We start from the raw sequence: 13960 nt of genomic DNA, 5'->3' as shown, positions 1-13960 counted from the left end.
AGAGCAGATCTGGTGTTTTCAGCCTGAGTATGCAGACAAAAGAGTTGGTGTTGCCTTGAAGATTTATTCTCAAATAAGAGCTGTTTAAAGTGAATCTTGGGAGACAGACCTACCTTCCTTCACGTTTAAATTACTCTGATTCATGACAGAATGCAAGTTTTTTACAATGTTTCTTCATCCCTACATAGAGTTTAAGAGGGTATATTATATAAGACAATGGGCCTTTTGCAGGGAGGGGAGAAGAAAACTCTTTAAATGTACATCAGTCTTAACTGGATTTGTATACGTTAGTGGCTAAATGAATTTCTGTTGTTGACTAGGTCTCTTTGTGACCCCAGGGACTGCAGCACTCCAGGCTCCTGTGTCACTATCTCCTAGAGTTTGCTTAAATTCATCTCCAAAATGAATTTTTACAAGTAGACAAAAGTCAAGTGCAAAGTTACTAGACTATTGAACAGATTGTATAACCATGTTAACTGACTTTGGTTAAACAGGTGATGCCTTAAGAAAGTCCTGCTGTTGCTAAGTAATCCAGTGCCATATATATCTAACATGTTTACAAACAACAGAAATACATGTCTTACAGTTCTGGAATCTAGAAAACATAAGGTCAAATTTGTCTGTTGAGGACAAACTTCCTGGTTCACCGTGTCTTTTCACTGTGCCCTCACACTGGGAAGGAGACAGGGATCTCTCTGGGGCTGCTTTTATCAGTCGGTAAAGAATCTGCCTGCAATGCAGGAGACCTGAGTTGGATTCCTGAGTTAGGAAGATCCTCTGGAGAAGGAAATGGCAATCCACACCAGTATTCTCACCTGGAGAAGCCCATGTTCAGAGGAAGCTGGCGGACTCCAGTCCATGCGGTCGCAAGAGTCGGACACAACTGAGCGACTAAACCACCACCGCCACCATGTTTTTGAACTGACCAAAAATATTGACTCATTAAAAAATTCATTTTAAAAAAAGAAAGTGAAGTCGCTCAGTCGTGTCTGACTCTGCGACCCCGTGGACTGTAGCCCGCCAGGCTCCTCTGTCCATGGGATTCACCCGGCAAGAATACTGGAGTAGGTTGCCATTTCCTTCTCCAGGGCATCTTCCTAACCCAGGGATCAAACCCCTGGTCTCCTGCATTGCAGGCAGATGCTTTATCCTCTGAGCCACCAGGGAAGCCCCCTAGAACCTTTTTCACATATTGCCATCAGCCTCTGTATATTGAAGAAGATTTTACATGTATCTGCTGATTTATGTTGCCATGCCTTATGTGAAGGAAAGTTTATCGATATTCATGTGGAGTTACTGAAAGACTCAAAGGTATTGGCGAAGGAAACAGTATTTAAGGCTAATATGGTTCCTCAGTCTGATCCCTTACACTTTAGTTTTGTTGGCAGATAAGTTCTGTGGCCCTGACAAAAGACAAAAAGAAAAAGAAAAAAATGCTAACCTTCAACAGACTGAGTCCATTCAGATTCCACCCAACCTAATCCAGTTCCCGAGGAATTTGGAAGACAACAAATACCTATGGTGAAGTGGCTTAAGTGAGTGAAGTCGTTCAATCGTGTCCGACTCTTAGCGACCCCATGGACTACAGCCCACCAGGCCCTCCCTCCATGGGATTTTCCAGGCAAGAGTACTGGAGTGGGGTGCCATTGCCTTCTCCGTTAACAGCGGCTAGGCATATTATATTTACTTGGAGCTGGTATACTTGGTGACAGCCTTAGTGCCCTCGGACATGGTGTGCTTGGCCAGCTCCCCAGGTAGCAGCAAGCACACGGCGGTCTGAATCTCCCTAGGTGTGATAGTCCAGCACTTGTTGTAATGCGCCAGGCGCGATGCCTCCCCAGCGATGCGCTCGAAAATGTCGTTGACGAAGGAATTCATGATTCCCATTGCTTTGGACAAGATGCCGGTGTCCTGATGGACTTGATTCAGCACCTTGTACACGTACACGGAGTAGCTCTCCTTGCAGCTGCGCTTGTGCTTCTTGCCGACCTTCTTCTGGGCCTTGGTCACAGCTTTTTTTAGAGCCCTTTTTAGGGGCAGGAGCAGGCTTAGCCAGTTCAGGCATGTCTAAAATGACAACACCCAACAACAAAGAAAGATCTTGAAATGGTGAAGTGGCTTAAAAGCCACTAGTTGGTTCAGTGTCTCAGAGACCACAGTTGGCAGTTCCTGATGGCAGGAAACCTTAGGTTGGGAGAAGCAGGTTGGTGGAGAGGAGTGGAAAACACCATCAACCTTGAAAATGTTTTCAAATCTTTACCCAAAACAAGAGGAGTCCAGAGAGAGTCTTATTTATACTTGGTGCTTGGGAATCATTGTTTGCTGATTTCTGGTTCTGTTTCTCCAAGAAACAGAAACATTTTCATCATCTGTTTCTCCAAGCCCCTGCCTGCACTTCGCAAAGGAAGAGACAAGAGTCCAAGGAAAAGAAAATTATAGAGTGAACCTTAGTCCAGGTTCTGTCCAAAACCACAACAGATTCTCACTCACTTTTCCCGCTCCTGCATATTCTGACCTTTACCTTCTTAAGACATGAATCAGAGCATGTCCATGTTTCTGCCTGTCTTTTGTACTTAGAATAAAATGCACATCCTTGAATCGGACTAAAAGGTATCCTTTAATCTGCCTCTCACCTCTGCCCCACTGCATCTTGCTGTACTTCAGGCTCACTTCACTCCAAACACACTTGTCTTTCAGTTCCCAGAACCTGGGGTAGCTTTTAACCACCCAAGGGCCTTGTACCCTCGGCGGTCCTGCGGCTACCGACCCTGGCTTCCCCCTCCTGCACCTCTTCCCACGGCTCATTCTTCCCACTTCCTTAAGTTTCAGCTTAAAAATCTTCCCTCGCCACTTTATTTAAAGCAGGTTCCCCTCAACTTTTATTCTCTATTGTCACCCTGCTTATTTCTTTCATTCCTTTTTAAAAATCAAATTGGTGACCATTTTCTTGTTTTTTGTCTGCCTGTCGCTCAGAATGTAAACTGCATGAGGATGGGGACGTTATCTGTCTCGTGTGCAAGAGAATAGTGCTGAGTCCCTGGGAGGTGATAGGTAAATATTTGGTGAATGAATAAAGAGACCTGGAAGTCGATCCCTACATCTACAAGGACTAAGTGTGATGAAATAGGTACGAGTTCCTCTTGAGACTTTTGAGAAGCACAGCTTTTCTTGCAGCAGAAGATACTGAAGTTCATGTTTTGGAGGGTCTTAAAGGCAGGGATCAATAAAATATAAATCTGTTTGAAGTGTGGATGGCTAATGGTGAAGATAAAACACGTCAGGGTCTAGAAAAAAAGAATTTCCTAAAATATATATTTTCTAGTATATGAGAGATCCTTTACTCCCCCACCCCTAAACTGTTCATCTGCCCCTGGTCTCTGTCTCAGCAGTGATGCCTCCACCTTGGCCCCAAACCAGAATTCTAGATTTTATCCTCATTCTATCTTCTTTCTCTCCTTCCTCATCTACTCCTCTTTTCTTTGGCTGTGTAACAAACCACCCTAAAATTTAGTGGCTATAAACAAACCTAGTGGCTTAAAGCAGCAATGTATTGATACTGTTATCTCTTATGGTTCTGTGGATTGAATGGGCTCAGATGTGTGGGAGTTGTTTGGGCCTGGGGCTGGGGTCATCTGAAGGCTCAAGTGTCCTGGACATCCATGATGGCACATGTGTGACTGACTGTTGACGCCAGCTGCTGGCTGGGGGCGTAGCTGGAGCTGTCAACCAGAGGAGCATCGTATGTGTGACTTCTCCATTTGGCTTGCACATCTCAAAGTATGGCAGTTGCATTCCAAGAGTAGAAATTCCAGGAAGCTAGAAATTTAAAAGTAGAAGCTGCCGGCCTCATAAGATCTGGACCTGGAAGCTGCCACCGTGTTCCTTCTGCTGAATTCTTTGGTTACAGCCATTACGGAGCACACCCAAATTCAAGAGGAGCAGCTAGAACCCAGCTGTAAGCGTCAATGAATCTGCGGCCACCTTTAGTTGGCACAGTGCCCCATTATATTCTGGCCATTCCACCTCATAAAGAGCCTTCCAGGAACTTCCGTGGTGGCTTAGTGGTTAAGATTCCCTGCTCCCATTGCAGAGGACCTGGGTTCAATCCCTGATCAGGGAGCCAGATCCCACGTGCTGTAACCAAGAACCCGCCCTTGGCAACTGAGACCCAGCACAGCCAAATAATTGTTTAATTTATTTATTTTAGCTGTGCTGGGTCTTCCTTGCTGCATGGGCTTTACTCTAGTTGTGGCAAGCAGAGGCTCCTCTCTAGTTGGAGTTCATGGACTTCTCATTGCAGCGGCTTCTTTTGTTGCAGAGCACAGGCTCTGGGCACACAGGCTTCAGTAGTTGTGACACGTAGGCTCTAGAGCACAGGCTCAATAGTTATGGTGCATGGGCTTAGTTTCTCCATGGCCTGTGAGATCTTCCCAGATCAGGGATCGAACCCCTGTCTCCTATTTTGGCAGGCAGATTCTTTACCACCAAGCCACCAGGGAAGCCCCCCAAATAAAACTTTAGAAAAAACAAAGCCTTCCAGTCCCTTCTCTTCATCCTCAGGGCCACTACCCTAGTACCAGCCACCATCAAGTTCTCTCCTAGATAACTGCAAAAGCTTCCTTCAGTTCAGTGGTTTCTACGTCATAACCCAAGTGATCCTCATAGAAAGTGACTGAGTCAACCATGACTTTAAAATCTCTCACAGTTCTCCATGGCTCTTAGCATAAAGTTCAAATGCCTGGTCATTTCTTAAGAGGAGCCTGAATAACCTGGCCCTCAATTACCTGGTCAACCAAGTCATCACCCCAGCCCTCCTCCACCATCTTTTCTGACCCACGGCTGTATAGGTCAGTTTCCAGTCACAAAAACAGAGTTGCTCTAGGTATTTTGAACAGAGGCAGTTAAATATAGAGAACTAGTTTCAAAACTTATACAGACTGAAGGGGCAAAAAAAGGTTACCCAGAGGTGAGGAAGGGCCTGGAGCTCCAGGCAGGAGCAGGAGGGGAACGTGTCACCTGAGCCTGGCTCACGGGTGGCCAGGCCGTCTGGCTGACCCGCCGCAGTTACTGGTTACAGCCGCTGCAGAGCCACTTTGCCTCCTCTGCCCCAGGAGCCCAGGAGTCCTCTCCACTCGCTGGTGCTGCTGCTGCCCTCCCTGCAGCCAGAGAGGCTCTAAGGGCCTGGAGCATGGCTCCTCCCTCCTCTTGCCTCCAGTGTCCCCCAAGCACCTCCCCAGAAGCACCAGAAGTGAGCTGGCACAGCGATCTGGTTGGTGTGATCAGCTGACTCAGCCTTTGGCAACACAGAGAAAAACAGACATACAGCCCGGAGCCGAGAGATAGGCGTCAGAGCTGCTCTAAACACTTCTGCGTTTTGTGAGCTTGTCAGGCTTTTTCCCTTCTGGACACACATCCAGACATTCCCTCTGTCTGGAATGTTCCTCCCTTCTCCTCCTACTTGATGTCACCTGCTCCAGGAATCCTTTCTTAATGCTCCTCTGGGTTAAACTCCTCTATTCTGAGCCACCATGGTGTTATCGCTTTCTCTTGGCACTTGTCACGTGGTCATAGATGGGTGTTTACTGCTCTGTGGTCCACGTTGTGTTCCTCTCAAGAGTACAACTCTCTCTTTTCATCCTTTGATTCCTTACATCTGAATCGTGTGTGTGTCCGTGTGTGTGTTAGTCGCTCAGTCGTGTCTGACTCTTTGCAACCTCATGGATGGTATCATAGTGGAAGTCGCTCAGTCGTGTCCGACTCTTTGCGACCCCATGGACTGTATAATCCATGGAATTCTCCAGGCCAAAATACTGGAGTGGATAGCCTTTCCCTTCTCCAGGGGATCTTCCCAACCCAGGGATCGAACCCAGGTCTCCTCCAGAAAGAGGATTCACCATCAGATTTCCACAGGGGTCAGTGACTCCTAAGAAACTGTATATGTGGATAAATGAATGAATTCACAGCTTTCCTAAAACATAAAGAAAAATACAGCTTCCAGGAAGAAAGTTTCAAAGACCATTTCAGTGATTTAACCTAAATCACAATTGTTATTGAATTTCTGTAGATAGAGAAATAAAAGTAAGTCCCAAAACTGATGATGGGCATGGAAATAACAAAATAATATGCAAAATAGAGCTCATTAGCAAGTATAATCAGTAGCAGCTCTATGGAGCTGCTTCGGGTACGGTGACTGGGAGTTGGTGGAACTGGGTAGGGCTCAGGGTGGGGCTCAGGTGTGGTGGCAGAGCAGGTAAGCCAGGTGTCCTGGTTCTCAAAAGACTCACAAGCACAGGGAAGGCATGTTCTAGACACCATCGCCCTTCAGAAAGACTCACTCTAGCATCTAATTGTAGAAACCTCGTGGGATGAAGTAATGACAGTTAGCCATTTCATTTTACATATTTGTTTCATTCTAAAAGACTAAAAAGATCTCTAAGCTGCCCAAGCTTCAGTGTTGCTTAGAGCACTTTAAAACCATTCACTTTGGAGAAGGCAATGGCAACCCACTCCAGTACTCTTGCCTGGAGAATCCCATGGACGCAGGAGCCTGGTGGGCTGCAGTCCGTGGGGTTGCTAAGAGTTGGACATGACTGAGAGACTTCATTTTCACTTTTCACTTTCATGCATTGGAGAAGGAAATGGCAACCCACTCCAGTGTTCTTGCCTGGAGAATCCCAGGGATGGCGGAGCCTGGTGGGCTGCCGTCTATGGAGTCGCACAGAGTCGGACACAACTGAAGCGACTTAGCAGTGGCAGCATAGTATTGAATAATACATAAACTTCAAATTAGCACCTCTTACTGCTTGTATTTAAATAAACACTGTATTCTAATGGCAGAGAATTCTTGTGACACAATTGGCCCTGAACTTATAAGCATCTGGGCTGAACTACAAACATTCATTTCTTAAGTTCCTAAAGGTTTTGCATTGTTGAACTACATTGGTTGGATGGGAGGTTACAGAGACACAGTTCATATTTGAGGCCCCAGGGGTACTAATACTCCTGCATCTAGACAATAGATAAACAATGATGGCATAATAACGGTCAAGGTAAAGAGAACTTGAATAGTTCAATTCCATTATTCTGTGTGACCACTTGGATTTGTTATTTGGGTTTAAAATTTAAAACAGTGAAACAGTTTGAATGCAAGGTGAAATATTTTTGTTTGATAGTTTTACATTTTCTAATGCCAAAACAACTTTTAGTTTTGTGGACAGACTTCAGATATGAGCTAGGCCTGATTTCATAAAGACTTACCAGGATTTGGGACAAACACTAAAACCTGTGACTCGGAACAGGTTGGAATCCCTGAGCAGACAGCTGACAAGTTTTAATTCATACATGAAATATCTCAGTTACCTTGTATAATACCTTTATTTTAGTTGGAATTATTCTTGTTTAAATGCAATTAAATTCTAATTGTAAGCGGATAAGGTAGGAGGTTCCTGGGGAAAGAAAACCAGGCATAGCTTTCTTGACATAAGTGAAGCTATTTTGGGCCTAAATCATTGTGTGACTAAGTCTAACTGCAATGCTTGCCCTTGAACACGTCTCAGTAGTTAATGATCTTAACGGGATAAAAGAGTGAAGAAACAAGCTTCTGTTATAAGGCAAGAGAAGTAACAACAGTAAAAACGATATTGTTAGTTGTAAAGGTTCCCAGTTCTATTCAATGGTAAAGATTAGCTTGAAGTGCTGAATCACCACATCAACTGCAACATAAGGGGTGACGATTTTGATCTTTTCTGACCCTTTGGATTTCAATTCATTAAAGCTTGGACTCTGTAGACTGCCTGAACCCTTGGAGAAGCCCCTTCCTTCTTTCTCCTGATCTTTGGCTTGGTTGTGTCTTTTGGCCTGACACCCACCAAGAAGTGAATCTAGGTTTTGAGTAACATTATGTTATCATTTATTACTGTGAAAGGCCAACATGTTGGTGTAATTTTTTCCCTTAAAATTAATGTAGTTAAGCAGGATGAATTCATTACACTTGTGGGTATGTAATCTTTGTTTTGTTCTTTCTTTATTTTACTGACATGTTTTATACATACAGAATTCAATCAATTAAAAATATACTGTCAATTTTTCTGGCCATTAAAAAAAATAAATAAATAAAACCATTCACTTGAATGTTTCTTGTATTAAGTTACTTTGACTTCAAGTATCAAAAACCATGTCAGGCTACCTTACATATAAAAGGAGAATATATTGGGACTTCTATGGTGGTCCAGTGATTAAGACCGAGTTTCCAATGAAAGGGGATGCAGGTTCAGTCCCTGGTCAGGGAATTATGATCCCACATGCCACGCAGCATGGCCAAATATATATATATATATATTTTTTTTTTTTTTTGAGGAGAATATGTTAGAAGGACAAAGGGGCAAAAATGTAGTTAGGGGTCTGGAAGGAGCAGGAATCAATAACTGGAAGGCTGTCTCTGAGCTCAGCTGCTCTCTATCCAGCCTCTCTGCTGTCCTCTCCTGGTGGGTCGCCTCTCCCCTGGGATGTGCAAGAGAGATGCTGGTTGGCAGCCCCGGTCTCCTCAGTTACCTGCTGCCTGTTCAGGGGTCACAGCAGCAAGAGTTCTCCGCCACACTGTGTGGACTATAGGCAGCTGATTCTTTGTGTTGGGGGTGGTTCTGGGCATGTTTTTCTGCATCCCTGGCCTCTACGCCCTTGATGCTGGCAAGACCCACCCTCTCCCCCCACCCCAGCTGTGACATTAGAATGTCTCCAGATATTGTCATTGTTCCCAGGGGGGCAAAAAACCTAAGTGAGTGAGAACCTCCAAACCAGACCGTCTAGTTTCTCATAACTTAGTATCAGATTTCCAGAGGAGAGAATCTAGTTGGCTCAGCTTGGGTCTGGGTCCAATTCCATCCAATTAACTATAGCCAGGGCTTCAGGTCACATGGCAGAATCTGGCTGCCAGAAGGAGGGGGCACATCCTGCTCCCAGAGAAGAGGTATGGACAGATATTCTAGGAGGGCCCTTCCACTTCCTTAACCCCAGCGAGCTGTCCTGGTCTGACTCTCTGTACTGTATTTGTAGGAGGTTTAGGGGGAATTTTTCTCAGAAATATGTTTATGATATCTCTATACCTTTCATATTAACCCCAAATCTTCTACTAGAAGGCCTTTGAAATAAAAATACCTTAATTGTTTTCAATTTTCTCCTCTGAGGCAGGCGCTGTGTGAGGCCTCAGTAAGCTTAGATTGGTCCTGTCTACACAGAGGTATATTTAATTCCAGGCTGATGTAATAGTTATAATAGTAATAGTATAGTCCTACTTTGGATTAGTATTGCTTTGTTTTCAAAGCCATTTAACCTTTGATATCTAATTATTTTAAGTTAATGTTTTAAAATCACTTCTCTTCTTTGTACGACTAGGGGTTATCTGTATGTCAGACCGGAACAATGGACTGGGTCTTCTCACCAGGCATTCACGAGCAGATGCCTGTGTTTTACTGGAATACTCACGGTTTGTCACAGTTTGACCACTGACCCTCAGATGCCCATGGTCCTGGGAAAAAATTCTGAGGTCAGTCTTGACTGCTACCAAAAGGAAAAAATAAACAAAAAAAACTGTTAGGAAGAACATCTTGTTTTTTTTAGGTAACAGAAAAAGAAATTATTGGGTTATCTAGCAAATAAACATCCACTATGTAGTGATAGCTATGTAGAGTAACTCTGTTAAGATTAAAAGTGAGCTGCTGCTGCTGCTAAGTCGCTTCAGTCGTGTCTGACTCTGTGTGACCCCATAGACGGCAGACCACCAGGCTCCTCCGACCCTGGGATTCTCCAGGCAAGAACACTGGAGTGGGTTGCCATTTCCTTCTCCAATGCATGAAAGTGAAAAGTGAAAGTGAAGTCGCTCAGTCGTGTCCGACCCTCAGCAACCCCATGGACTGCAGCCTACTAGGCTCCTCTGTCCATGGGATTTTCCAGGCAAGAGTACTGGAATGGGGTGCCATTGCCTTCTCCGTCTCTACTCCTGAGTAGATATCAAAAAGAAATCTTCTGGTGTATGTGTCAAAATGTTCCTTGGATTCTAATATGTGGCAACAAAGAGCTGAAAGTAAGCTCCCAGCAGCAATCAGAAGGATTAAACTACAATGTAGCCAAGCCAGGGAGGCTGAAGACAGAATGAACATCCCATGACTGTATTGTAAAATTGTAGAACACATGCATCTTATACATTGTTCCAAATATACTTGGGTTTAAATACTTGAGTTGCAATTGCATTCATTGGAGAGCAGGTACATGTCAGAGATGTCACCCAGTCCAGTCTCCCGCTTCTCACCACATAAGAAGCCAAGACAAGAGAGACAACGTTTTGGGGCGAGGAACAGAGACTTTATTCAGAAAGCCAGCTGACAGAGAAAATGGTAGGCTAGCATCCCAAAGAATCATCTTCTTGTTGTTTTTCAGTCGCTAAGTTGTGTCTGACTCTTTGCGACCCCATGAACCGCAGCATGCCAGGCCTCCCTGTCCATCACCAACTCCCGGAGTCCACCCAAGCCTATGTCCATTGTGTCGGTGATGCCATCCAACCATCTCATCCTCTGTCGTCCCCACTCCTCCTGCCCTCAAGATCTTTCCCAGCATTAGGGTCTTTTCAAATGAGTCAGCTCTCTGTATCAGGTGGCCAAAGTATTGGAGTTTCAGCTTCAGCATAAGTCCCTCCAATAAACACCCAGGATTGATCTCCTTCAGGATGGACTGGTTGGATCTTCTTGCAGTCCAAGGGACTCTCATGAGTCTTCTCCACCACCACAGTTCAAAAACATCAATTCTTCGGCGGTCAAGTTTACAGTCCAACTCTCACATCCATACACTACTGGAAAAACCATAGCCTTGAGTGCTGCTGCTGCTAAGTCGCTTCAGTCGTGTCCGACTCTGTGTGACCCCATAGACGGCAGCCCACCAGGCTTCCACATCCCTGGGATTCTCCAGGCAAGAACACTGGAGTGGGTTGCCATTTCCTTGACTAGACGAAACTTTGTTGGCAAAGTAATGTCTCTGCTTTTTAATATGCTGTCTAGGTTGGTCGTAACTTTCCTTCCAAGGAGCAAGCTTCTTTTAATTTCATGGCTGCAGTCACAGGGCTCCTTTTATACTAAAAAGGGCAGGGGAGTTGCTGTGACTGGTTGTTGCTAACATCTTAGTGGCAGAATCTTTTGTTCTTGCAGCTGTCCATGTAAGGTCTTGGTCACGATGTTGCTATAAACCTCCAACAAGACAAATGTTATTGTCTGTTCTGCAACTTCTTATCTATGAAAGCAAAGTGTTACACTTTTAAATGTTAGGACCTTGAGAATGAGCTATCCTATAAATTTCTGGCTACAGGCAACATCCTCTTAGCATCACGGACTCAATGGACATGAATTTTGAGCAAATCCTGGGAGACAGTGGAGGACAGAGGAGCCTGGCATGCTGCAGTCCATGGAGTTGCAGAGTCAGACACGACTTAGCAAATGAGCAACAACAGGCAATGTTCTTTTACAAAGATGCAGAGCCAACATGACTAAGTTCAGGCAACAAAGCACAGAGCTGGAGCTAAAGGAATAGATCCAATATGGAGTCAGGTTTGTTCTCCGTTACAGGGGAGCAGAGTGGGGGACAGAATAATAAAATAGAAGGAGGAACCTGAGATGAGATTTCACAGATTGAACACATGCCTTTAATTTGACTCCTTCCTCAAAGTTTGCTAAAAGGGCATTAAAGGAATAAAAAAGGATATAAACCCATAAGTTCAAAGAGAATACAAAAATAGATCAGCCGTTGAAAGAAGCTGATGGAATTTTGAAGAATGGAAAGCAGATGGGCAAACCTGACTGACTTAACAGACCAGAGGAAGCCGAAACGTCAGAGACTGCACAGAGGTAAGGCATTAAGAAGCAAATTCGTTCAGGCTAGAAGACTCCAGAAAAGACAAGAAGTTAGGGGAACCTCAAAGGCCAGGTTGTGAGCAGGGGTGAAAACAGAGCTGGCTGGAGGTCTCCCCGCTCTGTTGCACAAAGGCAGGCAGTTGAGTCAGAAAGGCCCTGATTCTGGCACATCAGGCATACAAACATGCCACAATCAAACAAAAGGGATTCTGGGCAGGGTGCCCAGAGTGGCGGAGGTGAGGGGTGTATGGGAAATCCCTGTATCTTCCACCCAATTTTTTTAATTAATTATTTATTTATTTGGCTGTTCTGGGTCTTAGCTGTGGCATGTGGGATCTAGTCCCCTGACCAGGAATCAAACCTGAGCCCCCTGCACTGGGAGTGTGGAGTCTTAGCCACCGGACCATCAGGGAAGTCCTCTTCCACCCAGTTTTGCTGTGAACCTGAAACTGCTCTAAAACATAAAGTATACTAAAAACAATAGTAATAATAGTAAATAAAAAGTTTTTTAAAGTGCTTTGGGATAGAGTATCATTTTACAAAAATAAAATGTAGCATTTTCACTTTAGAACATAGAAAGAATCTGAATGGCATTTGTCAGCTGAGAAAACTGTGATTCAGGGAGGACTATCTCTTGGCTAATGCTCTGGGGGGATAGTAGATGCTTCCTGGGCCCCTCCCCCTCTCCACACACACTGCTGGTTCTAAGTGACCACCAGTCACACGTCCCGGCAGCGATGGGGCCTACAGTGGTCTCACTGGTTCCTCTGGTTTTTATGGCCACAGGGGTTTACTGGCTATGCGTGCACATCGAAAAACAACTGGATCTTTCCTCTTCTGTGGAAATAAAAGCAGCTTCCAAACAAGGACAGGGGTCTGTGTTGATGTGTCTATCTGTGGATCTGAGCTGAAGTCATTTCATTCTTGCCATCTTTCACACTCGGATGAGCTTGTCATCATGTTTATCTCATTTCTGTTCAGTCATAAAGCTTTCAGGCGTCTGATGCTAATGGCCCCACCTTCTTCAAACATTATAGAGTCTCTGCCTTCTAGAACAGATGGGAAAAGACTCGGGAGGGCCCACGAAAGCTCCCCATTTTATGGATGAAGAAACCCACGCCTAAGAAAGTCTAGGTAGCTTGCACCTCTAACCACCATCTGTCAGTTAGTTAAGTTAAATTTCGCTGGCAGTGGAATCCCATTAACATTGTGTGTGTGTGTGTGTTAAATTTTTTCCCATGAAACAAAAATAATATTATTTTCTTAGCTTATGGATATTGATGTGTATCTCCAAGTTTATTGTTTTTCAGATTTCAGGAGTAACATGGTGGAAGTTTGTAGAGCTGCAAATAATAAGTGAAGTGTGTTGGGATATTAAAAATAGGGAATGATGAAGGTTAAGGCAAACTAGAGAGGCAGTGCTTGGCCTACAGGGGATGTGTGTGTTTTAAGCTTTTCTTTTTTTGAAGTATGGTTAACTGTCTCTCTGTGTCTCCCTGTTTATATTTCTATTTCTTTCTCTATCTCTCTGTCTCTCTGTTTCTCGCTCTGTCTCTGTCCTCCTAGCACTATCAGATGGTGGGTTTCTCAGGGCTCTTTCTCTTTGGGGTCTTCGTTCACTTCAAGATGCAGAGTACCAGGGCCTGGGATGTGGAAAGAGGCCATGGACACAGCGAGGGACCCCCTTCCTGTTGCTCACCCAGCTGCATCCTGGAAAACTGCTCTGAAGATGAGCATGTTGGTCAGATAGCTTTATGTGCATATTGAGGTCACAGGCACCAGTCCCCAGGTAGGAGGCATGTGGGGACCCTGTGTTGCATAAGGACTGTCCCTCTTTTCCTATGACACGTGGACCTGGCTTTGACCAACTCTGCAGCTCAGCTGGTAGGCAGGAGAACTCCTCAGGTGTGGACCTTAGAGCCAGAGTTTCTATGGTGTCAGAACACTTACACTGCAGTTCACCCTTAAAAAGCCAGTGGTATATATTTTTATTAATTTTTGATTTAAAGATAACACGCATAGTTTAAAAAATAGTCATATAAGACTTGAGCATACAGTGGAAAGTAGCA

General features: G+C 44.6%; 1 protein-coding gene across 1 annotated transcript in view; it reads right to left on the bottom strand.

Annotated features, from left to right (window-relative positions):
• Positions 1 to 10323: 10323 nt before the first annotated feature.
• The window catches only part of ANKRD16 (ankyrin repeat domain 16), a 35736-nt gene continuing 32099 nt past the window's right edge, over positions 10324 to 13960 (bottom strand). Inside the window, exon 7 of the mRNA XM_025000442.2 lies at positions 10324 to 11274. Within this exon, the coding sequence (XP_024856210.1) occupies positions 11249 to 11274 (26 nt within the window). The 3' untranslated portion in view covers positions 10324 to 11248. The remainder of the gene's footprint in view (positions 11275 to 13960) is intronic.

Source organism: Bos taurus, chromosome 13 (genome assembly GCF_002263795.3).
Source record: "Bos taurus isolate L1 Dominette 01449 registration number 42190680 breed Hereford chromosome 13, ARS-UCD2.0, whole genome shotgun sequence".
Lineage (NCBI taxonomy): Eukaryota > Metazoa > Chordata > Mammalia > Artiodactyla > Bovidae > Bos > Bos taurus.
This window is presented reverse-complemented; position numbering and strand designations above follow the sequence as displayed.